The sequence below is a fragment of the Callospermophilus lateralis genome, chromosome 12 (assembly GCF_048772815.1).
Source record: "Callospermophilus lateralis isolate mCalLat2 chromosome 12, mCalLat2.hap1, whole genome shotgun sequence".
NCBI lineage: Eukaryota > Metazoa > Chordata > Mammalia > Rodentia > Sciuridae > Callospermophilus > Callospermophilus lateralis.
The window spans coordinates 108,389,025-108,415,861 of record NC_135316.1 but is presented as its reverse complement, the minus strand read 5'-3'; the positions used below and the strand labels follow the sequence as shown (position 1 = coordinate 108,415,861).

Below are 26,837 nucleotides of genomic sequence, written 5' to 3'. Positions count from 1 at the left end.
AGGCTAGCGGTCAGGCTGCCCAGCTCTCAGAGCGCTTGGGAGACACAAGGAATGTGAGGCGCGCGGCACCCCTTACGAACATGGCTGTGGCTCTCCGACACTCTACAGGAAGAGTCCTCCTAGGAAAGGCCACTGGGCCCAGGGAGTGCAGGACTCTTTCCCACCTGGGCTCAGGAAGGGGAGAGACACAGAGCGTGGTGCCTGGTGCTCTCTGGGCCTTCTCACAGCTCATTTATAAGATGGGACGTCACAGCTGGACCCGCCTTCAGACATACCTGGAAGGTACACAATTAAATTTGGACACGCTCCCCTTGACTTGAGGTCAGCATCCAGTTTGTGTTTAACAAAATCTGGTTTGGGTTAGAGGAGCGATTCCTTTTAGATCTGATTTCTCGGAGAGTTTCAACTGCACATGAGGGAAATCAGAAATAAGAACTTCGTCATCGCCCCCAACCTGCCGCTCCGGGAAGGGAACTGGTCTTTCTTTGATTGACAGACAACCAGAGTATTTCTCTTCCTGCCTCTTCAAAGAAAAAAGTTCAGGGTGAAGAGTCCCATAGGCACAGTGGTCCAACGAGGGGGAGACCTAACACGTGGGTCAGTGGGAGGAGAGCAGGATGTCCCAGGGGAGACGTGCTGTGAACTTGTGCACGCTTTGAACAACACGGTTCTAACTGACCCTAAGCCACGTGCAAGAGATTCTAACCACCCCCCTTGCTAACAGTCGCTGAAAAGTACAGAGAAGGCCGTCCTGGTCTGCTGGAGATGGAGAGGCCAGAACCGAATGCCGTGGTTCAGCAATGGCTCTTGTGGTACAGCCAGGACCCACAGACTGGTTACATTTCTAAAGAATTCAGAATTGATTGCTTCCAGGAATGCACAAAAAGTTAAGTCACGCCAATTTCCTTTTAAACTTAACCAACTGGATCTGCATTTGCCCATTTGTTCCGCCCCTGCCATAGCGGGGACAATCTCTTCGAAGCCTTTCCTTGTCTTTGTGCAGCTCCTGGTATAAAGCTGGTCAAAGGTGCAGTCCCTAAACCACACGCCTGTCTGGTCCACAGCTTGTTTCCCGCAGGGTCCCTCAGGTGACAGGTCACTTTCGCTTCTGTTTTTTTTACTTCTCCTCCTGCCAGGTGGGATGCAGATCCAGGGACCTGAAAGGGTGAGTGGGCAGTGGCTCCTCATGCCGCTGTTCAGGAAAATGGTCCTTCTCAGAGTCCCCAGGAAGCAGGCAGAGGAAGGCCTGCCCTTCAGTTCAGCATTTGGGACACCCACGGCTGGATGGGCAGCTGGTGTGCTGTTCTTCATCAGTTGAACACAAAACAAAACTGGACTGAACAGGGAGAACCAGCAGAAGTGAAAAAGGAAGAAGAGGTCATCATGGTGGCCACAGCCCTGCTCAGAAGTCAGAGAAAGTCCCAGATGAAGCACTTGACAATGCAAAGGGCCCAGGCCAGGGCCATCTGGAACGGGTCAGCCAGAGACCTTGTGTGGACATTCAGCCAAGATGCCAGACCTGGGCGACACCCAGGTGGCAGGACAACTGGGCGGAGGTGGCAGCACTGTGGACATCAGGGGCAGAACAGCCCCACCAGCTGCTCCTCTGAGGCCTTACAGAGTCAACTAAAAATGTCCATGGGATTGTTGGTGAGCCCCAGGGACTGCTCCTGTCACAGCAGGTGATTGGCTGGACTCAGTCCTGGTGCTTATGTGGCAAAACTTCCCCTGACCCCAGTAGTGACTCTGTGTCGCAGAGTAGACACTCGTCACCTAGGAGGGACAATGCTGGAGGCAGGTGACACAGGGGTCCTGTGGGTCTGCACTTCACCCAGAGCCACAGGCCAAGGCCTGACAGGGTGCTGGGTGCTGGGATTCTCCTCTTCAGGTGGCTCCACGGTGAATCCTTTCCCATCAATCCTCCTTCAAGTACAGGTCTAGTATCGCTAATCTGGGTATTCAAAATTAGAAATGCTTCAAAATTTGAAACCTTTCAAGCATTGACATGATCCCTATAGTGGAAAATTCAATACCATGAACCATTAACTCATGCACAATTATAATAAAAAACATCCTATAAAATTGCCTTTAGGCTCTGTGTGTAAAGTGTACAGAAACATGAATGAATCCCATGTTTACATTCGGGTCCTATTCCCAAGATAGTGCATTTATCTATGCAAATATTCCAAACTCTGAAAAATTTTTTAACCTATATAGATGTTTATGTGTGAATGAATAAAAAAATAGCAAGGAAAAAAAGAGTCCTTTCCACATGGCCCAATGGGGTTACTACGACACGTCATTTGATTATGCCCTTACTATGCCCTTTCAGGGATCTCCTTCGTGTGCAGGGTGGGGCCTGCACTGCCTCCTGAGGAGGTGGCCCCCTCCTGTGCTGGCACTGTGTCCTGGGGTCCAGTTTCCTCTCCCTCCCAGGACACAGTGCCAGCACAGTGGTGCACAGTGGTGCACAGTGGTGCACAGCAAATGTGGCTGGGAGGTCACTCCGTGGGTGGGACAAGCACTTAACAATGAAAGAGAGAACACTTTGAGTAAAACTGGATGTTTGTCAGGTCTGAGGGCAGAGGGGCAGCTAGGGACATACAGTTAGTGTCCCCAGGAAAAACGCGACCTTCCTCCTTAGACACACTCAGGTTCCCAAGTACCACTGCTTCTGAGGGAGCCCACATTTCATTTTTAAAATCTTTACAACCAAAGAGAAACAGTACACTTTATTTTTTCCAATAAATGAATGAAGCTTATCCTTATTTAACTCTTTTTCTAAAACTGAAATCCTGAGACAAAATGGTAATACCAAATATTACTGGTACTTTTATCACTTTGGCTGAAGTTGACCTCTGATACTTTAATTCCTGAGAAGAACTTCATGTCCAGAGGCCACGTCATAGAAAACTTTTCTGAGAAACGGAAGACATTTCTGATGCCATACATGGGTCCCCGAGACTCACGCAATCTCTCAGACGTGGAAATGCACTCTGGTTAGCAGCTGGACCACACCACTGGGTTTTCTAATGATCATCAGATTAAAAAGCCATTTTTATGGTCCCACATCACCATATATAAAACACCACGCCTCTTTCCCATGTCCCTGTCCCCAACCTTTAAATTAGAGATAATTTCAAGCCCGGGTGAGTGCATGGCGGAGACCCCCTGCCAAGCTGCAACTGCTTCTGTGAAATTAATGTCAACAATTAGAGTTTGCTGTCTGGTGTGACGTGCAGGAGGCCCAGCCAGGCCTCCAGTTGTGCCAAGGCTTCCGAGGTGGAAATGGGCGGGGGAGACGGAGTTGCAGGGGCTCCCAGGGACAGAGGGCAGGCGGTGGCCTGGAATGCAGCGGCCTAGGCTCTGTTTCCTGAGGACTGTGTGATATTCTTACGGCAGTTTATCTGTTGAAATCTTGGAGGACTTGTAGAGCCAGTGAGACACTGAGAGACAAGGTCAATGCAATTCCTTGAAGATGGGTCAAAGATGCTATGTTTCCCTATAGGATCTGCTGCGGGACACTGCTGTCCATCAGGAAGGGGCATGTGCACTGGGAGAAGGGCCCACCCTTCTTGAAGGCAGATATTTGTCCTCCTCTCCTCCTCCTCCCTGCTGCAGTCAAACCCAACCTATGTTCTTGGCAGTGACCTTGCCTGAGAAGGACCACTAAGGGGACAGGACTGCACTGCACAGCTGAGGCTTCCATGTGCTTTGGCCCCTGGAGAAGCCCCGCGAGGGCTGTGCCCATGGCCTGGCCCAGGTGCACATTTATGTGTGAATGAATAAAAAAATATCAAGGAAAAAAAGAAAAAAAGAAAGTGGGCTCACCCACTTCTTCCTGGATCTTCCATTTTCCATGAAAGGAAACGGACAAAACCACAATATGCGTATTTTCCTTTGAAAAACTCTCATGAACCAATTACACACATGCCTGTTTGACTTTCTTTAAAATGGAAGTTTCTTTCAGAAGATTATGTTTGGAGCTCTTTTTGGGTTTCTGGGGACTCTGGGCAAAGCACATACTATGTGCCACTGGGTTCCACCGTAGATGGCTGTAAGCCTTCCACTCAGCACGTGCCTGCCCAGGGGCTCTGCATGATCTAGAACCCAGGCATTGGTGGGGAGAAAACAGCCACATTGTCGTTTACTGTCTTCTTATCATTGATGCACACTGTTAAACTGCAAGTGGCCAGTGATTGCCAATGCTCAGGCTGTAGAGAAGAGAACCGAAGGTTTCAGGGAGAGGCCAGGATAGTGGCCAGAAGCCTAAAGGCTGTCCAGTGCCCAGTGTTGACGTCCTTGGTCATGGGGTAAGGTACAGTGAAATCAGTATAGCTAGCTCTCTAATGGTGTGGAACTTTCCAGTCTAATCCAGGATTCATGATAAAAATGGTTCGGGTCAGGCATGAAGGACCTACGAACCAGTGGGTAATGGAGAGATCCGTCTTTCCTTCTGACACTCTAGGAGATCGCTCAAGGCATCTGTCCAGCACCTCTGTGGGAAAGCATCCTGTCACTCCTGAGCATCTCTTCACAGAAGGAAGAAAACCCAGGACACAGTACCACGTGGCAATCATGAGATGCAGGGAGTCAGGGAGATCTGTACTCCCTTGCTTAAGGAGAGCTGCTGAGTGGTTTAGAGGAGGGAGCACTAGACTGCTCCCTGGAACCCCCAGTGGGAGTTTAATCTGCAATGCAGTGCAGAGACACACAGCACACAGCAGCTGCTTCCTTCAGTGGGCTGAAAGCATGAAGAATGTTTACTGTTGTGAGATAATCCACAGCTGAAAGGCCTGCCTTATTTTCAGGGTTTCAGGTAGGGCAGATTCTTCTGCCATGGTGCACGGCACGACATCCTCCTGTAATGGCTTCTTGGCTGCATGTAGCTCCTCTGAAGACTGATGAACTATTGATGCTGGATGCACATCTCTGGTCTGACTGACATGCCCATGTATTAAGGTAATTTCCCAGGATGATTTATACAATGCAAAGGGCAACTTTTTGATCAGATTGATCTAAATATTTAATTGTCGTTACTCTCTGCTTGGTTTTGTCCCTGGATCTCAAAGAAAGAGGAAGCACTGTGGCCTCCAGGAAATACCACTGTCCTGAGGCAAGGAATTTCACTTTCTTCCAGCCAATGTGCACAGAGGGGACTATGAGCACAGGTCTGACAGTAGTCCTCAGGTTAATTATGTTTGTCACTTTGCTGTCATCAAGTCTTCTATGTTCACACGATTTACAAAAGATTGAATTCCTGCCTTTTATTTTATTTTTTTTCTGAAAGGTACTAGAGAGAGACAGAGGAAACTTTTTGGGTGTCTTTCTCTGTTTGGTCACGATGACCAAAGGTCACTGCTGGCCATCTGCCTTGTTCTTAGCAAGGCTCCCAGCACAAGTGAGGGCTCATTCAGTTCACATCTAGTTGCTGGGGACCCTGCGCAGGTGCCTGACACCCCCTTCTGAGACTGAAGTTCACATTCGCACCAGGAGTAAAGGCGAGATGCTGGGTGGGCCTTGGCAGGGGATTTCAACCTCAGTTCCCAGGCAGAGCCTTCGAGGGGCCCAGGCAAAGGGACATAGAGGGTTCCAAGACCACAGGGGCACCTCTGGGACAGGTGTTAGGGAAGGTGAGGCAGGGAGGGGGTGGAGCAGAGGGCAGCAGCAGAAGGGGCTCTCAGTCACAACCTGCACGAGGATGTTTCTCAGGAACACTGACAATTGGGCCAGAAGGTTTTATCTGCTGCCCAACCCCCGTCTTTTTCTGGTAATAAGTTTCTATTTAACTTAGAAGGGAATTCCTTTCTCAGTCAGGGTCTCCGTATAGTTATTTTAATTTCAATAGTTTCCAGAGACTAAGAATAGCATAATAGAAGTAACTCAGGGGTTGGGAGAATGGAGACCTGTGTTTGATTCCTGGAGGTGAGGCTATTTCTTCCTGTGATTACGGAGAATCAGGCAGCTGGCCAAAGTCAGATTTCTTTAATGACAGGGTCATAACAGCTCTCCACCTCCTCACAGGGGCGAAGACCTAGGAAGAAAGAGGCTGATGTGCTTGGCCCACACCCAAGTGTCAGCGCTGACTACTATGGAATAGCGCCGTTGGCATGGGACACGGGGCACCTGGGTGCACCCCTTCCAGGGAGGTCACCTGCACACACCTGGGGTCCCTGCATCCTTGTCCTTTCCCTTCTCTAGCACCTGGCATCCTTTGCAGGAGATACCCTGTGAGTTCCTGTTGAATTCTCACATGACAGAAGAGAAGCTGCGGAGATTTTCAGAGCCTTATCACGAAGCCCATGAGACGCAACCAGTAGAAAGCACAGCTGCTCTGACTCCAAGCCAGTGATGCCTTCTGTCCTCCCTCTCCTGCCCCCACTCCCCTGGCCACCTTCTAAAGCAGCTGTGTATCCGGGACCTGCATTTCCCACCCCGTCTTTGGTCTTCTGCTTGCTCTGCCTGTTCCCCACTTCTGCACCTGGAGAACCTCGGCCACCCACTGCCCCCTCTCTCTCTCCTGCCCCCTAGCAGCTCTGGAAGGGGGCCCTCTGAGAGGCTGGGGCGTTCACAGCTCCCTGTCCTGGCTGCTGAACGCACCTGTACGCACCTCTGCGGCAGTCTCCCTCGTTCCTCCCAGATCCCTGGCGTTTTCTGAGAATCTGGTGACATGTATGAAATCTCTTTCCACAGAAGGTGCCTGCACACTGCTGGGGTTCCTGGTCAGGTGGAGTCTAACTCTGGATCCACAAAAGGCCCAGGATCCACAGGTGAAAGATTCACTCACGTTCCGGAACTTCTCTCACTGGAGGGGGGTGTACTCCCTTGTGGTCTGTGAGAGGGCAGAGGCAACGCCACAGGCCTCCATCCATGTTTTTGGGTTCTCAAGTACCACGCCCTGTGCTTATATGAAGTAAATGCTCATTGGATGACTCTAAGGGAAACAGGTCTACCAGTTAATGCACAATTTCATTTCATGGATTCTTGGGCATTTAGAAGAAGGTGTTGTAAATTATGAGGAAAATGGCAAAACATTCAGAACAAATACTTGGGCATTAAAAAATTGTCTTTTCAATTAATTCAGAGGAACAAAGCTTTGTGCTTTCAACAAAGACAAATTTGGCTACTGATAGTTTATAAAAATCCAAAGCTCATTTCTTACCGTAAATGAGCAAAGTATCATTTCTACTAGACCTTGGGGAATGAGAAGCACTGAAATGTATAGCCGCAATTCCCAGGCTCAGATATTCTTGGCTACTGTAGAGGGGCCAAGAAATTAATTAAAAAATCCTTAGAGAGGCATAGTCTTCTCGTATCAGAAGCTGGGTTTACTGGCACTGCAAGGGACACTCTAAGAGCTCATCCTTGCTTCATGTCCACCAGGCGACAGACGGAGGCCTTCCTTCTCAGGAGACGTCAATCTAGCTTCCCCACAGGACTTCCTCATTCAGGAAACGAGGGAAACTTGATGTTGCCTGGAAATGGTTCTAGAATGCAGAGGAATGCCTTCCTTCCATAAGAGGTAGGCTGTTGTTAGACAGGAGTGTGGACAGCAACCTACCAGGGAGGAGAATCACACGAGTGGCTGTGTGCTGCCTCTGCCCAGTCCTTTGGGACTCCAGGGCCCTCAGGCCACCCCCACTTGCACACAGATCAAAATCACCATGAAAGGGAGCTTTGTGGAGTGGGAATGAGCAGCACCCTAGGCCAGGCAAAGTCTGCACATGGGGAAGGAGCCGTGAAGGAGCCCTGGGAGCTGAGTGTACAGCCCTCTACCCCATGTCCAGATCCACAGAGACAGGTGACATTCTTAGGCTTCAGTCTCATTTGAACCTGTCAGAGACTAAATGATAATGTTAAAACTTCTACTTTGCACAGCTGGAGTGGGGAGTGGCCCTCACAGATGGCTTTGTATGAGTTGGTGGTGATTCAGAGGCATTTCAGTGATACTGAAGCTCTGGGCTTCAGGTTACTAAACAACGTACACGTGACTGCACTTGGCACAGACACATCTAAAACTCATAACTGACCTAAGACACAATTGCATTTATTTTTGAATTCAGGATGAGACTGAAATTCTTTTTGAGTTTTGATCTTCCAAAGTTGAGTCCCATTTGAATGTAATATTTAGGAATCCACAGTTATTTTGGGCCACGGTAGAAGGGCTGTCTGCATCAGCTGCCCATGCCAGGCACTGTCACTGAAGTCAGACGGGAGCTCCTGGTTGCTCAGTGAATCATTTTATTTCCATCATGAGAAATGATGCTGTGCTCCCCATGCCCGGGCTTCGGTCGTGAAAACCTGTCTCCTGTCAGTGTAGGCATTAGCTGTCCTATCCTTACTAACGTGACTTAAGAGTGTGTATTTCTCCCCCTAAAGAACATCTGTGGTGAAATATTTATATATCTGTTAATAAAATAATTTGATATTGGGATGCTTTTCCAGATTATCTAGTGCTGGCAGAGGGCAGCAGGCAGGAGCAGAGACGAGACAGTGGTGACCATGGACAGGGTCCATCATTCTCTGTACTCTTGGGTATGTTGGAAATTTTCCGTAAAGCCAACTCTAGGAAAAAATTCCTTTCAAACAGCCCTCCGGAATAAAAATGCCAAATGGTAAAACGTGTGTTTATATAATACTCTGAATTCCAAACTCCAAATATTCTTATTTGGCGTGTTTATGTAATCATATAAAATATTTGAAATTAGGGGCTGGGTTGTGGCTCAGTGGTAGAGCACGTGTGAGGCCCTGGGATTGATCCTCAGCACCACATAAAAATAAATAAAATAAAAGTATTGTGATGAATTACAACTAAAAAAATAAATATAAAAAAAATTTTGAAATTAATTGTAATTTCCATTTGGTTTAAATAAATCCTATTAAGTAAAAATGCCATCAGGGCAAGATCCATCAAATATATTTATATCTCAACTGCTTTTTAGGTAAATTTTCCATCAAATAATTATGTAATCCCCCTAATATTAGGAGGGAACACTGCACATTGTAGTTCTGCTGATGTCTTCTGAAGTTCCTGTTATGTCTGAGGAGCAAGGGTGTCCAGGTAATGAAACAAGGTTTCTAAGTGCTCTGAGAGCCACACCCTTCCGTAACTCAGCCTAGCTCTCCCTGCTTTCTGCTCCAGACTCTTGAGATGTACTGCATTTTTGTCAGTCCCCTGATCTTGTGCCCTAAGAGAAGAGCCAGGGCAGGTGCTTTCTTTCTTGTCATGAAGGATAAACTCAGCCAAGCCGCCTTCAGCGCAATGGAGCCCCCTAGTGGCCGAACACGCCCAGGTCTGTCCTCAGTCGCCCTCTGGGTTAGGCCTTGTGTTTTTAAACTAAGCAACTGGAAACAATTAGCATAATACTATTAGCCATATTATACCATCAGAGGAAAAGACAGTTGTGAATTAATGGGACTTTGTTTCTGGGAAGGCAGGGACAATGAAACCTTGGGTCCTTCCTCACTAAAGGGCTGAGAGGCCTGAACACTGTTCAGAACCACACATACGCAGAGTGGGAAGGCACGCCTTGGTATTCCCGAGTGTCTGGGACCATTTTCTCCATCCAGACTCTGTGGCTCTTACTTGCTGCACCTCGGGGGCAAACACAGAGTTCTTAAAGCTTTCTCCTGCTCTACCAGGTACAGCGTGAGGGTAGGTAAGGGAAGAGCCACTGGGGACAGAATTACTGCATTCGAGTCAGGCTCTCCTGAGCAGAGAAACTGGAGTAACTGGATCAGTCTCCCTGTGCCTCAGCTTTCCTGTAAAAGGAGTCTTAGGGTAGCAGACGCCTGCTGGTGGCCTGAGAATCCGGCAGGCTACTGAAGCGCTGCCTGGAATAGAGCGCCACGGGCACCTGCTGCTCGCGTGATTCTATTCAGCCTGGGCTGCACCCATCAGCTTCAAGATCTTATTTTTTTCTGTATGTGTGTTCTGGACTCTACAAGATTTTTTTACGACTCAAATTGCATATGCCAACAGTCTGAGGTGTGAACTTCTTTGATTTTTGTGAGTTTCCAGAACAGTCCTGGTGGGACTACAGTGAGAGAAGCTCCCCCCCATGCCTAGCAGAGCACCGTGTGTCAAGTGGAACTGCCCACTGTGGGGAATTAACCAGTAGATTAATCTTTGCAAGGTCCTGTCCCAAAGAGGCAACGCAAACATTTTGAATCCTCCTGCAAAATCTGCAGGACAACTTCCTCATATCACAACTGTATAAGAAACAAACTGTAATTATTTTAGAGGCCTTGATGGTGAACTAGCCACACAATGGATTATTTGATAAGTAAACTATTTCAGGTGAAAATAAAAACGTCTTTAAATACGTAAGGGGGAAAGTAGAAGGTTTAAAACTTGAAAGGTAAGAAACCCCAAGGTTATAGTAACTCATGAATAATCTCCCTTTAAATCATTTAGAAGAAAACGGATTCCTCCCCTTAGGATCAAACTGTGAGCCTTACAATCAGGGGCACCTCTAGAGCCCAGCCCTCCCATTAAGCATCCTCCTTCCATATCTTGACCTCTTTCACCTTCAGGAAGATTAACTTGTACATTTCAAGGAACACCATGCAACTTACTTACAAACTTACTTCCCCATCACAGACCATAAAGAATCCTGCAGTGGTCAACTGCTTAGCTGAGTGTCCTACATCTGTGAGTGGATGACCCAGTCTCCTGGTGTTAAATTTCCTGTTATTGCAGCCCAAGTCCTAAATGGTTCAAACCAATCTCTTCAAATTGCAAAGTATTTTGTAAAAACCCACAATAGGAAAACAGGATCTTATAATTTTACAGATGAAGTTTTGGTGCTATATTTGAGGTTTTGACACATGTCCCCAACACTGGGGTAATGCCACCAGAGGGACAATGACCAGCAAATTTACACACCAGGCCTGGAGACCCCACCATAATTCTCACTTCCCCTCTGGGATTTCCAAATGATGAGGTCTGTCCAGAAAAGTGTTAACCTCACTTTTTTTAAGAGAATAGCTAGAGTCAAGAATACACCTAATTTCAATCTATAGTAAAGTGAGGTTTACGAGTTATCAATAAACTTCTAATTTTTTTTTAAATATTTATTTAGTTATTGGCAGACACAACATCTTTGTTTGTGGTGCTGAGGATCGAACCCGGGCCGCACGCATGACAGGCGAGCGCGGTACCACTTGAGCCACATCCCCAGCCCAAACTTCTAGTTTTTAAAGCAAATCTTGATGTGCTCATTTAATGATCTTTCTCTTAGATTCTATCTTGGTCTGTGGAATGAAACATGACCTGTAAAATTCAAGCATTCTGCTACTTTCAAGTTCAATTTCACCTATTAGTTGCCTACAGTTAGGAAGACATTGTTAGCTAAACAAGCAACTAGCTTTTTGGTCTAGAGAACAAACAGTGAGTAAACTTGCGAAGGTTCTTAGCCTCTACTTGCTTTGCTCTTGTTCACATTGCTTTCTGGATTTTCTAGTTTTCATACCTGAAGTAATTTCTTAATCAAATGATGGAAACTAACATGTCTATGCATTTTCTTTCAAAGAAGGAGTAGGCTAATGCATGAAATGTCACACCATAGGTCAAACTCTTATTTTCAATCCTGCCACTTGACCCCAAAGAGGATATTAACCCCTCCACATTGAAGTTTTACATCTCTAAAGTGAGGATATCCACAGTGGCCATTAGCCTTGGAAGGTAGTGGGTCTAATGGCATCATGACACACTTAACAAGATGTTTTCATTAATGTACTTCTTCCTCAACATACAAAATGTTGGAAAAATATTTTGTATAAAAACTTCAATTAAAAAAAATGACAACAATCTTTTTGATTATTAAGGGCATCTGCAAAAGCAGCATGTTTGGTACAAAGGCAGCCTCATGTGAATGAAGTGGTATGTGGTGAGGTACTTTCAAGAGATTAGCAAAAATTTCTCTCTGCATGTTTTTTTCTGGCTACATTCTGCATTTACAGGGACACAAAATAAACGTGTCTTTTTTGTTTTTGTTTTTGTTTTTTTAACCAGGCAACAGCCTCTGGCTGTAACAACCTAATGCGGAGCTCATCTGAGTGGACCGTCTCCACTGCTAACTCTGCCTTAGGCTGAGTGGATGAGGAGGAAACAGAACAGAATCAGCTAAACTGTTCCTTGAGTGGTGTGTGGAAGAAGAACTCAGCTCATCCCCAGAACCTAAGGCTATTCCATGAAGGGTGCTGGCTGAACAGGTGATCATCCCAGATGTCCTGGGGCAAAACGGGGTGGATGATAAGGCCGCTAGGGTTACTGATGATATCGGCAATGTGATGTCACAAAAAATAATACCATTTCCACGTTAAAAGGAAGTGTTACAGGAGAAAGAAACCTAGTTCCAGCATGAATCAATCTATAATTCATTAAATCCGGTTTTAGTGCTAAGTGTCTCTGTATGATGAGACTTTAACGTCTTATCCTGCAACGTGGAAATGCAAATTCCTACCACTTGTCCGCACTGGTTGCAGAAGATTTTCCCTTGACATCTGCTCCGAATGGCCGGAGCGGGCCTGGACTCCGCCGGGCTATGCACAGGCACCGGCACCCACCCTGGCACCCACCGGGCTCCGCGCCCAGGCGCACCCGCCCCAGGGGGTCGGCTCACCTCCGGCTTCCCGGATCCTCCTCCCCGCGGCCGACTTCCGCAGCACGCTCCTTCCCGAACTGAAGAGGCTGGCCAGCTCGTCCAGAGGGCTGGACAGGGGCCTGGGGTTCGGGGGGCTGTAGGGGGCCGGGGCGGCGGCCCTCCTGTGCTCGGCCCTGGCTGCCCGGGCCGGGGAGTGCGGGGTCTTGGCGAAGGAGCTGCAGGGCGCCGCGCTGGGCTTCGGGGGCGCCCTGGACGGCTCGGCCCCGGGCGGGCAGGCGAAGTGCGCGGGCGGCCGGCAGGCGGGGGGCGGCCCGGGGGGCGGCGGCGGCGGCGAGGGCGGCGGCGAGGCCTGGCGAGGCCCGTCGGACACGGCGGCGCAGCCTGGGGACGCGGGTCTGTCGCCGTCCCCCTTCGGGGCTTTGGAGTACTGCGGCGACAAGGGACTGGAGCCCTCGGACTGCACAGGGTACTTGAGGTTGGTTTCCAGGACCGGCAGCTTCTTCACCTCCAGGGGCGTCAGCGGCGACTCGTCGGAGGCGGGGGAGCAGGTCACTGGCGTGGGCGGGAAGACCAGGAGCGGAGGCCGGTGGGGGAGCAGGTTGGGGAAGGGGGGCGGGATGTCGCACGTGTCCTTCAGGGGCTGGCAGCTCCCCTCCCCAGCCTCCAAGGCCAAGGCTTTCCGAGTGTCCGAGAAGAGAGGCGAGGCGGACAGGAAGGACACCATGCCCAGGCTGCCGCCCTCCTCGGGCAAGAAGTACTTCATCTCCTCGTACACGGACTCGCCCTGGTCGGGGCTGTCGGCCTCGGGGCCGCCCGCCCTGGCCGCGTTCCCCACCATCTCGATGTACACAGGCTCCGTGTCATCATCCTCGTCGCCCTGGGGTAGTGGCAGGCGCAGTGGCAGCTGCTGGGTGCACTGCGGGCCATCAGCTGGGCAGGCCCGCTGGGCACCAGGGGTTCCGGGGACCTGGCGTGCACCTGCCTGACACATGGCGCCTGGGGGCCGGGGGCCCCAAATTTCCTCGTAGGAGCCGCTGAGCTTTGTGTTGGGACTTCTCTTTGGCTTTCGAGGGGGGATCTTCTTCATGGTGCTGTAGTCATCACTGTGGGGTCTGGGTCGCGTCAGAGCTGGAGGGGAAGAGAGGGAGGGCAGTGTGAGCAAGACTCCAGCCAGCCGCCAGGACCTGAGCTGGCTGGACTGTCCCTCTCCCAGGCTCGCCTGGGTCCTCAGAGCCCCTGAACCTGAGCTGTGGAAAACCCAGGCCTTCCTGCCCCTCCACCCACTGGAGCCCCACCAACCAGACCTCCCCAAAGCACCAAGCACCCTGGCTTTTGATCTTGCAGGAGGAGGGCTTCCACCCTTTGGGGGTGATGTCTCCAGGACAGGGAAGCACAGTGAGTTCTGCTGTGTTAGAAAGCGGTGCAGGCTACAGAGACAGGAAGCAGTAGCCAGAGTGAGGGTCCCAGAACAGGTGGGTGGAGCAGGGTGGAGTGGTACAGAATGTGGTTTTAGAAGAAGTCTTGGGCAACTCCCCAAGCCTCAGTGAAGACAGCCTAAGAGTGACATTATTCACATCTCAGAGGAAGGGCATGGATAGGTCTGGGCGAAAAATACTTAGCTCAGGTCCTGGCACACTATGATCATGAAACAAATAGGCCCATCCTCATGGGAATGGAAGAAAACAAAGTTCATTTCCTAGCTCCATGGCCATCTTCAAAAGCCAGTGTTACATGAGGTTCCCCAAAGCCATGACACTCAAGAACAGAATACACCCCACATGTGCCATGTTCTAATAAGCACTGTCCTGCTGACTCTCAGTGTGCTGAAACACAGAGGGCAGAGCTTCTCCTAGATACAGAATGCACCGACCCCACTTTTAATATTAGCATCATAGAATTCTGCAGTCATGAATAATTTACAGGGTTTGTGGCAGATGGTATTTTCCCAAACTGGTTTCAATATTTTCAGTCCCAAATGCTCTTCCTGAACCTTGAACCCGGGAGGTCTTTGGCTGCTTCAGAGAAGAACATGTTGGAGAGATGTTGCCTGCCCTCTGAGGCTGGGGCACACGCAGTGCAGTCTGCCTTTTCACCCACCCTCCTGGACACATGGTATAAGAGCCCTAATTTCTGCATAAGAAACGTGGACACCCTGAAGCATCCCTGCCATGGGGAACCTGTGGAGAGGCCACTTGGAGGAGAGGGAGAGGCCAGAGGACCCATCTGCTCCTGCCTTCAGCTGACTGATCTTTCCCATCCCAGGCACTGGATGTGCAATGAACTTCCTCCTCTAGGGACGCCTGAGTTCAGTCACATTCTGGAGCCATAGGACAGTACTAAAGTCATCCTTGCATCTTAAGACACTGAGTCCTGCACAGACGTGGTACCTACAGGGCACTGCTGCTACCTAAAAAATGAAACGTGTGGCTTGGCTTTGAGAAAACAGATGAGTCTTGAAGAGACAATCAGCAGAAATTGGGGGCCCTCAGGAAAGCTCTGGGTGAGGTTCAAGGGAGGATGAGGAGGGAAAGTCCGGCAGCAGTGTCACCTGCAGGAATGGCAAACAGGGGACCCACTACGTGACTGGGGCACCAGGCTAAGGAGACTTTCAGGCAGTGTTACCGCTGTCTCTGGGATTCTTCAAACCACCTAGAGCAGAACAGGAGTGCGAAGAGATCGGCAAAGAAGGAGCCATCGTCACGAGGGAGCCAGGGCCTCCTGGATCTGAAAATAAAATGGTTCTCACCGTCGGCTCTCCAGATGGCGGGATTCTAAAGCTAAGAAAGGACCTCCAAGCAGACAAGAAATTCAGGGCATTCTCAGGAAAACATGATGGGAAGAAGAAGCCAAGCACATGCTGTGGAGACATTTATTAAAACATCCAAAGACACAAGGGGGTGCTTCCCAGACAGCTCAGGAAGCAGAGCCACAGGACCCTTCAGAACTTCAGAGGCTTGCCTCAAAGAAATAAGGCAGAGAGCCCCAAAGAGAGGAGAGGTTATCTCAGAGACTTGAGGACATGTGCTCTGACTAATAAAGCGCAGTATAAACGAATTTAGAGGAAATTGAAAGCACTCAAGAGGAAACGCACCGGGTGCCCTGAAGGGGCAGAATCCACAGAGAGAAGAATCCTGGTCTCAGAACTTCGTGAGCAGGCAGCAGGCTAAGAGAACCCCCTACCCGCACCAAACCTAAGACCCCTGTGGAGAAAGAATCACGACTCAAAGAGCGAAACAAGGTTCCAGAGCCAATACCAGCAGCCATGGGAAACCACACCGGGCACCAGGGCTGCCCTCCTCAAGGCCCTGGCAACGTGCCCAGCGGTTGCTGAGAACTGCATGCCAGTCCCTTTTGGATCAGGGGCACACATAACACTGCCATCTACCTGTCCCTTCAGGGTACACTGGTCCCGTGTATGGGGGTAACTCGTCTTTTAGGTCTCAGCTGTCATGTAGAAGGCGGCATTCTTGAGAATGTTGTCCACCTAAGGAGCCTTGCCTGATCTCATTTGGAGGACGAGGTCTTGTCATTGAGCCTGAGCCTGGTGCCATGACAGAAGGAAGCTTCTAGGAGCTTCGGGGAAGAGGTGAGTGTACTCTGTATTTGGAGGGATGTGAACTGTGTGTCCAGAGGGTGAAATGGGGCAGATCGTTTTTCCCAAAAAACAGGCCACAACAGTATTTCCAGTCCTCTTAAGAGATAGAACCTTTGTCTCCTCCCAAACCTGGAGGGACCTCTGAGATTACCCTGATAGTCAGAGACCGTGACGGAAACAAAACAGCCTGGCTCCCCAGGCCCGCTCACGACGAGTGCTCCCCGGTCACCTCCCTTCCACCTCCTAGAGCGCACGCCTTCGCGGCACTGATTCTCCAAGTACCAAGTTCAATACATTGAAGCCAACATGCTGCCAGGCAAGGAGGAGCCGCCACCCAGATGCAGATGCCCCAGGTGGCTGAAGCACAAACCTGGGGTGACCAGCTCTTAGATTTCAGCCACCTCCTGGCATCTCCAAGAAGGACCCAGAGTGAGAACCACCCAGAGAAGCCCCTGACCCCCACAGATGAGAGAGAAAGTAAAGCCATCCTTATCTTATTTAAATCAGTGCAGTTTCCACGGGCCGTTGACCAGTAGTGGATCCCCGGTACAGTGTTCCCTCAAGGCCTGCTTTGGATGTGAACAGACTTTTGGTTTTGAACTGTTACACATAGTTAGGTGCTTGTCAGGAGGCTGCAGAGAGCCAGGGATCTCAGCCCAACTGCCGGGATGGAAGCCTAGCCCTGTGACGTTGGCCATGTCACAGCCTGCTCTCTGACCTAGTGTCCTGGTCTCTACATGGATCATGAAGCTAGTTCTGCAGCACTGGTCAGCTCTGAAGACTGAAGATGCTCAGCACAATGTCCCACACATAGTGACCCTCAGAAGGCTGTCCTTGTACCTTAGTCCTACTGCCCAGGTGGAAATTAATCATGGCAGACAGGGTAGGTTCCTCAGAGTATGGGTGGGGCTTCAGCAATGCTGGACCCCTTAGGTGCTGGACTGACAGGTTCCTGTCCCACTAACTAGTACATTGGAATCTAGGTCGGGGTGGGGGAGGGGGAGGGTCAGAATCGGAAATTTCATTCTTCATAAATTAAAATTAGAAAACCAGAGTCGAAGTTTGGCTTTGCAGTTACTTCTGGGTTTGCATGTGTGTGTGGACATGTGAGAAGTTTATTTGCAAGTATGGATTTAAGGGCTTTTGACAATTTACAATAAGAGATTTCTTTTTCATGATTTTGTTCAGTTCTAAAATTAATGTACAGAACATTTGTAACTACTTGACGATGCTGATGAAATGGAATCAGGAAGCCCTTCCTTCTCACAGGGTGACTTTAGGGCAAGTTTTGGAGTCCTACCGGCAGCTGAGGAGCTAGACTCGCCATTCCCAACCAAGCTCAGTACTTCACAAACTTGACTCTCATCTGAGCTCCCATATGGACTCGTGCCATATTTAAGCTCTGTTAGGAGGGAAACATCTTCAAATACAAAAGGCCTTCCTCTTGAATTTCTTGTTAAGGCCTATTGGTGACTTCTAACATCTGCACCAGTACAGATCACTTGGCCTCTTTCTCACTGAATATCAGATACCTGTCTATTCAATGGAAAAAGGAGGATTGAGAAGCTCATGAGTCAAGAAAACCCATGTGTCTCTGTAAGTGCTTTCCACCGCCAGCTCCTCCAGTGTGCTTTGCTCAGCCTGGGAGTTGACTCTAGCACAGGACCTGGAACACCCAAGGTGCTCCCTTAAGATCCACTAAGCAGTCAGCCAGCTGCTTGCATGAGGGAGGGCGGAGTGGCTTTATAGCTGGCTACAAATGGGACAGAAAGGGCTTGTGCAGAGTTGTGGTTTGCTGGGGAGTTCCCCCCTGTTGGTGGACCACGCATGTGCACCACTGGGCATGCTCCTGTGCACAATGCTGCTGCTAAAATGTCCTTCCTGAACCTTCTGTGGTTCCCTCAGAGGTTGGTCACTCTTGGGCTCTGTGTCCACAGCATCCTGCTGTCATTACTCTTATTCTGCTTATCTTCAAACCTGCTTGCCCGTTTATAGGCTCCATAAATGGGCTCCTGGCACCCCCTGAATTATGTGTGTTAGGTGGCTGGCTGTGTCGTGCAGTGTCTTCTGTGATTCCCAGTAACATGTTTCTCAGAGCCGTGTTCATGGAAGGCCTGATTTCTGTAGATTTCAGGTGATAGAAGAAAATAAAGGGGCTTCTACTCCACATGCACTGATAAAGTGCACCTCACACATCTTGAGCAGGTGCACTTGAACCTTGCCAATTGTGTTCCTATCGACAAGCAGGGAATTTGTTGTAATGAGGGCAGCACAAATATGTTTCTGTAACATATATGTGTTCATTCACTATTTATTGAATGCATTCTATGTGAGAAGTTCTGTTCTAGAATCAAGATATAAATAAGACAGCAGGGGGAAAAATGAAAAGAAGCAGAATGCAGCTCTAAATAAATCCACAGAGCTGAACCGTTATTTTATCTGTATCTTTAGCCGGTGTTTTGTGGAGGATGGAGTTGTATAGCAACTTTCAAACAGTTTAGGGGCTGATTAAGGTGCTGTCTCCAAGGGAGTGGGCCCCTGGGACCTGAAGGGAGGCTGTGTTGGAAGTGTCCTCCCAGAACCAATCAGGGGTGAGAGCTGCAGGAGCACCCCGCCTCTGTTGCACCTGCAGCAGGGGTCACTCAGCAGGCCCTCCTCCACCACATCATTACTTGAGCTCCAAGTCTCACTTAGGATTTAGTGCTCAGTTCACCGACCCTCACGGGCATTGTAAACCACCTGTGACCTCGGAGCTTTGTGGCATACTCCCTGTGTCCCAGGAGATTGGGCTCTGCCCCCCTTGTTTATTCCCACAGCGAACCTGTGCTGTGGGTCACTGTTGCTGCCCCTTGATTCACATGGGCCTGGAAAGCCCTGGTCACTTCTGCAAGGCCACAAACAGACTCTCATTTCCCGTGCTGTTGGAAGGATGCGCACTGTGTGGGGAGGAAGGCTGACCTGTGGGCACAGAGTGACACTCAGGAAGAGGGAGGAGCATGCTGGCTAGGAGCTTCCTCCAGAAAGAGGGAAAGTGGGCCTTGACCTTCCGTCCCTAGCCACTGTTTGCTAAGGGAAGCCCCAGACTTTGGGAAAATGATCCTTTCACATAATTGGCATAGCTTGTTAATAGTTTGCAAAGAAGTGCTAAAAATTATTGGTCTGTGAATTGATTCATGTTTTTGAGGCACAAAGGTAGTGAAATAAAATGAGCTCTCCATACTGCTATTCTTTATTGCAACCCTGCTGATGAGGTGACAGCCTATAGGAAAGGGTGTGTACCAATACGAACAAGACCAAACCCAAAGACAACCTGGAATAGCCTCATTACCAGTTCCTCTGCAGTCCCTGGTCTTTGTTCACCAATCATCTCCTTTCACTTTGCAGCCTCTGACTTGATTAACAGCTTTATTAACAGTTCTTTTTAGGGAAAGAACTTGATTTTTTTTTTTTTAAATAAGGCAAACAGAATGGCCTTGGTAATCTACACACCCTAGCTTAGGCCTTGCTCTTGTGAAACCAGGGTTCACAAAGCATTTTAAAGGGTGACTATATGTTCTTCCTACTTATTGATAGAAATGAGGAAGACTGTGACTTGTTACTAGGGGCAAAATAACCAGCACAGCTCTTTGGTAGAAACATGGCATGTTTAGGATGACAGCTGTCTAGAAGGGCTTTCTGTGATGGTGGAAAGTTCTATGCCTATGGCTATCTAGTGCTTGGAATATGGCTGTTGGCTGAGGACATACATTTACAATCACAGTTAATTTTAGCAACTCTCAGATTGAATGGCTGCATGTGCCTATAGGCCACTATGTCAGCAGGCACAGGTTTAGATTGTGCTGAAATTTTTGGTACTGAAGGAAGTGTCTAAGATGACTCAGACACAAAAGTATAGTGTCCTACTCCTGTCACAAGAGTATAGATGGGACCAGAGCCACTGCAGCTTCTGGCTATTCACTTATGGGTGTAGGTATTTTTTGTGACCAGAAATCTGGAACACTGACACATTGAGAGACTTAAGTCCCTCACGGCCCTTTCTGACTTTGCAATCCTACACAACTTAACCAGCAAACGTGCTTAGGCAGCTTAATTTTTCAATTGTAAGAATATATTTAGAGCATTTCCCAAAGTGTGGAAATGCATCTCTGTTCCTAGGAGACCCAAGACTTTCTTTTTGTGGTTGCAAAGTAATCAGTATTAGGAATTCTGTGTTGTAAGAAGGAACGCAGGACGTAGATGGTAGAAAGGGAACTGTGTGCCTCCTCGCCCTCTCACAGGCTCCTATAACAGAGCAGAGTTGGGGAAATTTTCTAAGCAACTAATTGCCACATGTGAGCTGAAGCCAGGTTCCAAGAAATCAAAGTGTACGTAAGCCCCTTACGGGTCTAAGGAAGGTGTCCTGGTGCCTTGTGAGCAGCAGAAAGGACTTTCAACAGTTTTGTACCTGCAGTCTTGTACCCTGCTTCCCCTGCATTCTCTTTCCCACCCTCCCCCTCCCCCCATTTTGGTCATTCACCTTTCATCTGCAGCTTGTGTCTCCTGAGTTCTGAGTAGGCCTTCTTAGTTGATGTTGTTTTCTGCCCACGTGGAAGACCTTACACTCCGTTTTGAGCTCAGCCTCTCCTATCTTCTCTCCTTTCCTAGTCCCTCGACTGTTGACGCCTGACCACTCCAAAACCTCAACTGCGGGGCAGGGGCCCTGTAATGAGCATGCAGGCCTCCGGCTTTGTAGGACTTCTCAAGCTACTCTGTGGCCTGCTGAGCTCGTTCACAGAGCTACCTCAGTGTGCAAGTGTGGACGAGGCTCCACTCTGTATACACAGTGATTTTCCATCTTACTTTGTATTTTTTCTCATACTGTTCTGAATGTTCATTTCCCATTCTCCCTACCTCACTAGTCTTAAAATCTTAGATATGATTCTTCCTCACCCACAGTGCCAAAAATTCTCTCTCCTAATTTCAGTCACTACTTTCTGAGATCTGCACTAGAAGCTCTGCACAGAGGTCTGACGGCGTAATGGTGGTGACTGTCTTTAGCACTCTCCAGGGGAGTACACTGCCGGCCTGTTCAATAGGAGCTTCCCCCTGTGTGCAGCACATTAGGGCAGCACCCGACTTCCTGGGAGGAAAGTTCTAACTCTTTCTGTCCCTCTCTGTCTAGTGGGCGTCAACTGGGAAGAATGTCCTCCAAGACCCCTGGATGTCATATTCCAGCTCTTGCTGTTGCTGTTACAGGATGCTGCAAATAGGTACCATCTCTGCTCACCACAGAGGTAGGACACAGGAATTTCTCCTACACCTACACCTAGGTGTTGCTTTTACATGATTTGCACATTAAAACAACTTTTTCCCTTGGTAGTTAAAAATTCCCCTAAATATCGATTCTTTCTTACAGTCACTAAGGAGAAGTAGATCAAAGAAGAAGCCAGGATGTTCATGTTGCTTACGGCTTCTGTCCCATGGTCAGGATCCCGCATCTTGTCCCTAAGTGGAGCATATTGTTTTGCTGTGTATTTGGTTATGTTGTGTTGCTATATATTTGGTTCATCTTTTTTTTTTTTTTTTTTTTGACTAAAGGAACTGTGTTTCAATTGTGTTCAGAAGCTGTTTCCTCCCGAGATCTACTCAGTCATTTCATTTAGAATCCTGCCTCCTGTCCCTGCCCTCACTTCCACCCCCGCACTAGTTATCTCTGTCTACAGCAAAGGCCTCTTGCTAAAATCCTCATGCATTCACTTGCTTACTGTGTCCATATTCGTTCTTGCTTGTGGAACATAGGCTCCATGAAGGAAGATACCATACACGTGTGTGCAGAGAACGGGGCCCAGCCCACAGCAGATGGTCAGCCAACTGCTGTTCCTGAATGGTCTGACGAAGAGCACTTCCTGTGTTAGTCACAATTCTAATCATGAACAATTAAGCCATAATTGTAGCACATGCTAATCCATGAGAGATTGGATGGAGAGTACACTGCAATTACCCTTTTTTGCATAAATATTTCAAGACCATCAGTGCAAAGACTTTTCTATCGAGTCTCAGAAGTTTTTGTTTAACTGAATTTCATTGCAACTATTCTCCTCTGTGAGCTTGCTTCACTCACCACATGAAAAAGTGGGCTTAATTTTTAATTAGACTGTGAACACAGGAAAGCCCGATGCATTTTTTAACCTTTTACTTAGTGGAAATTTACATGGAGTAGCGACCAACTTTTTGTTGGTTCTGCCTTGAGGCTGCAAACTCAATGCAGAGGTGGGGCCGGGAGTGGAGGAAATGACATGTAAGTAGCTTTTCCCTAAGAGGCTTAGAGATTGGAATAAATATTATTTATATTTAATGATTAAAGGGCTGCTGGCAAGCCAACAATTGGATTTATTTCTATTAAAAATACATGAGGACCACAATAGCGCCATGGGGCGTGCACAGACGGAGGTCCGTGAGCCAGGCCCTCTTTTACGCTCACCCAGCTGACCTTCGCTGGCTGTGTCCTTGGCCGCTGAGAGGCAGGCGCTCACAGCCTCGTAGGAGGCACTCAGACGGGTGCTGGGGTCCCTCTTTGGCTTGGGCGGAGGCTGTTTCCGTGGTGACGGGAGGCCACTGCTGTCATCCACGCTGAACACTGAGTGCAGTGATGGAGACCGGATGGATGGTCCAGCGAGAGCCTGGGCCAGGCTGTCCACCGCCATGGGGATGGGGACCGAGCTGGAGTGGACGTGCCAGGACCCACCCTGGTCTTCAGCTCTTGGAGGAAACAGAACACAAACAGCCTCAGAGAGAGGCTCGGAGGTTATTATTCAGCTGACAACAAGGAACCTGCTCAGGCTGACGGAGGAGGGCTCCTTCCAGACAGCCATCATGCTGGGTCTGGAGGATGAGGGACAGGCTTGTCCAGAGCTGCCGCAGCCCACCTGCTGTGATGAATGGGCACGCAGCACGGTCATCAGGCTGCTTCTTGAAATTCTCAATTCTCCCGCAAACCAGCTACTTAAGAGGCTTCCCATTCTCTATCAGGCATTCAGTGAATGAATTTTTCACACTCTGATTCTTAAGCAAATCAAAAACCCAGAATTTCAATCTGAATGGTAATTTCTGGGAAATCCATCTTAATAGAGAGTTACTGAGGCATTGAATGGTGGGAGTTCATCATCCTCTCCCTCTGAAAAACCAGCACACATGCTACTCAAAACCCTCAAAGACCTACACTCTGCCCCCCACTTGCCATTTAAATTCTACCAGCAATTACTTAATTATGCAATGAACTATTATTTGTCCTATGACTCCATATGGATGTCTAGTGCCAAGCGAACTTCTGGTATTCAAGAAATAGACAAATGCTTCTTCACTTAATTTTATATCAGGCAAATAAATACATAATCAAATTGAGAAATTGGGGTGATCGTTTAGTTCCAGCAGGGAAAATAACAAATATTATTCTGGAAGTCATTTAAAATTAATAGTTATCTGGTTTGAAAAGTTCCTCTGGCTTCACATGTCAATGTAATCATGTACTAGCAAGATGCCAAGGCGTTCATCTCACAAGGAGTTCCCGAGCACTTGCTTTATAATTACATCTTTCTGTGGCGGAACACCAACAGGGCTGGAATCTTCCACCAGGCAGAGCCAGCCGCCCATGTAGAAAATGAAGTCGCTGGAGATGACAGTGTGGCACTCAGTGGATAATTTGTTTTCCCTGTAACGTTTAATTACAGTTTTCCATACAAAGGGAATTTTTTCAGTATTTAATCATGGAGATATTTGAGGCTAATTAGCAAGAGACACATTGCCATCTCCTCTTTAACAAAAAATCACTTGACATAGGCAGTCATGGCAAAGGAGGGCTGCTTTCAGAGAGAAAGGAGATATCACCAAGTTCCCCTGGAAAAATGAACACCTCTGACCACGAATTGGAAAGTCATTCCTTTCTGCCCTCCCTGAGGCGTGCTGTGGTTCTCAGGTGTGCTGTCACCCACATGGAGGGAACAATCATGAAGAGTCCTGGCTCTGTTTGTGTTTCTATTCCAGGCTCAGTGTCCCAAGTAAACTTTTAAATGAAAAGCTTTTTTTCTAAAGCTTTCTTTATTGGCCAAGAAAATATGATCGTTTACACAGGAAAATATAATATGTATAGCTATTTACTGAGTTCACTAATTTTATGTTTTTAGAGTGGTATCTCAATTGTTTGCTAAAATTTCCAAAAATTTCTATCAGCTTTCTATATATATATATATACACACACACTGCCATATATATACATACATATATAAATGTACATATATGTGTGTGTATGTATATATGTGTGTCTAAAAATAAAAAAAATCCAGCTATTAGTTTTTGCTATCGATTTTGCTTTAAAACTTAGACCTCAAGGCAGTTTAGCGACAGAAGCACAGCAGAGGAAGCAATAACAATTTCATATGACTACAGCATCTAGTTCCTGAAAAGAAAGCACAGGACAAGCATTTCTGGGATTGCTGGGGGTGTCCATCCTCAGGACTCCTGTGAGTCCATCACTGAGGTCACTGAAGTTGCAGACTACCTGCCTTTACCTTCTGGCTCCTTCCTCTTGCTTGCTCCTGGCGGCGGCCTTCTCTTTATGGTACGGACCATTCATTTCCTTCCGGAGCCTGTCGTTCTCCCGGGCGATGTCGGAGGCGTTCTGAATGACCAGGGCGTCGTAGGCTTGCAGTGCCCTGTCCTCTGTGTTCTGCAGAAAGCTCTTGATGGACGTGACTTCTTGCTGTTTGATGCTCATTCTCTGAAGCAGGTGTTGGCGTGCTAGAAACCCTCGTATGACTTCATAAAAGAACACAACCCTGGGTCAGCGGACAGAACCAGAGGGAGGAAGCCCAGACACAACACAAACAAGAATCACGACTGCAAAATAAGGTACGTTTAACCCAGGAGAAGAGCTGACTAAGCATTGCCATCTCGTATTAAGAAGGATATCTGAATTCAGTGATGACCGCACTCAGGTAACCATCTTTGACCTGACTGAGGGCCTGCGGACCAAGTAGGTAACACAGCTTTTCCCACATTGTTTTTGGTGACACAAGCTGGATGCCAATGGGCAAGAACCAGCTCCAAACTCTGGAGCATTGTGGGAGCAGCTCCTACTACTACTACGGTGTGGGGATGTCTTGGTTTCCTTCCATGATATCAAATTATTCCAAAAACATCAAGGTGCGTGGAGTTAGTTTTTGAAATATCATGCATATATTGTTTCTAGGACCTTGATTTAACTCCTGGGGAAATCAACACAGTGGGAAGTTTCTAGAAAGATTTTTGTGGAAATAGGGGACATCTCTCCTGCTATCCAGAAAGGAAGGTGGGGAAAAAAGTGTAAAAACTGGGGAAACAAGTGAGTGAGAATGTTTTGAAATCACCCAAGAATTGAAAATAAAAATAAAGACCCCTACTAAGAGGCACCCACATGTCTCAGGCAATCTATTGCATCATTTAATGCTGAAAAGAAATGGTCACATGAATCATCATGCCCACTTTGGACACAATGATAATGAAATTTCCTTAGTTTCACTATTTCCTGCTGATGAAGACCACCAATGAGAGCAGACTGCCTCTGAGGCCAGTCTCCATCCCTTCAGCTGCAGTCACAAAGATGGGATTTGTGGCTCTCCAGGGGTATAGATCATCAAAGTCACGGGAAGCACGTCTTCAATCAATAGGAGGAAGGACTTTCTGACAATAAGCACAGGGTAGAAAGGGACCGGGCTGCCCAGGGAGCTGGCTCCCAGGCCCTGAGTGTGGGCAAGACAAGCAAGAAAGGCTTCCTCTTGGGGCTGAGGGACAGGTGAGGGCCGTGCACAGGGGCAGGCTGTGTGGTTCCAGGCAGAGTCTCTCAGTTCCTATGTTGCCATCCCTTCTGACTCTCAGTTTCTAAGATTTGAAGGAGCTGTGGATGAAAGAGGACCACTAATTCCAGGGAAAACCAATGTGTACGGCAGACACTTCCTGTTGTCCTCTGGGGAGGCAGATGCTCACGGAACATGAAGGACCTTAAAACACTCCCAGGCTAGGAAGCAACAAACAGGGTCGGTTGAGGATTCTGCTTTGATGCTTCCACTTGTTCAGATGGTGGAAGCTGAATTTAACTATCTTCCAGTTAGGAAAAGAAGACACAGGGCTCCCACATGGTAGATCTTTCCTTTCTTTTCAGGTGGCAATATTAAATGTTGAGTTCCTTAGGAATGCAGCGGCATCAAGTGGATTGTGAAACCCTCATGCTGAACTAATGTAAGCAACAAACAGTTAAAGAGTGAAAGGTGCACCAGACTATCAGGATTGTAACATGAAATGAAATAGAAAGTATCAAGCATGTCATGGGTGTAGAGAAGAGGGAAGACCTTATCTTGACCTGTTCACCTGCTCTTTCTTATTATATTTAAAAAGAGATGGGGGGGGTTGACTTTTGGAGAGTGAAGGTGAGAGTGTCTTCCAGATGTCTCATCTCTTGCAATAAAAGGGAAGATGCTCGTGGATATGCCAGACGCCTTTGGATTTCCTGAAGTACAACTCTCCACTGGGTTCACATCCCACTGTGAATGAACTGTCCACATCCAGAGGCCTCCACTTTCTCTTCAACTAGTGGCCTTCTAACACCCTTCAAAAATGTTATACCA

The 26,837-nt window shown here is 48.1% G+C and overlaps 1 protein-coding gene across 1 annotated transcript in view; it reads right to left on the bottom strand.

Annotated features, from left to right (window-relative positions):
• Positions 1-26,837, bottom strand: part of Myo16 (myosin XVI) — a 393,713-nt gene that overhangs the window by 44,827 nt on the left and 322,049 nt on the right. The window contains exons 29-31 of the mRNA XM_076872404.2: positions 24,747-24,993; positions 22,673-22,941; positions 12,627-13,736 (exon numbers count right to left, since the gene is read on the bottom strand). Of these exons, the coding sequence (XP_076728519.2) occupies positions 12,627-13,736; positions 22,673-22,941; positions 24,747-24,993 (1,626 nt within the window). The remainder of the gene's footprint in view (positions 1-12,626; positions 13,737-22,672; positions 22,942-24,746; positions 24,994-26,837) is intronic.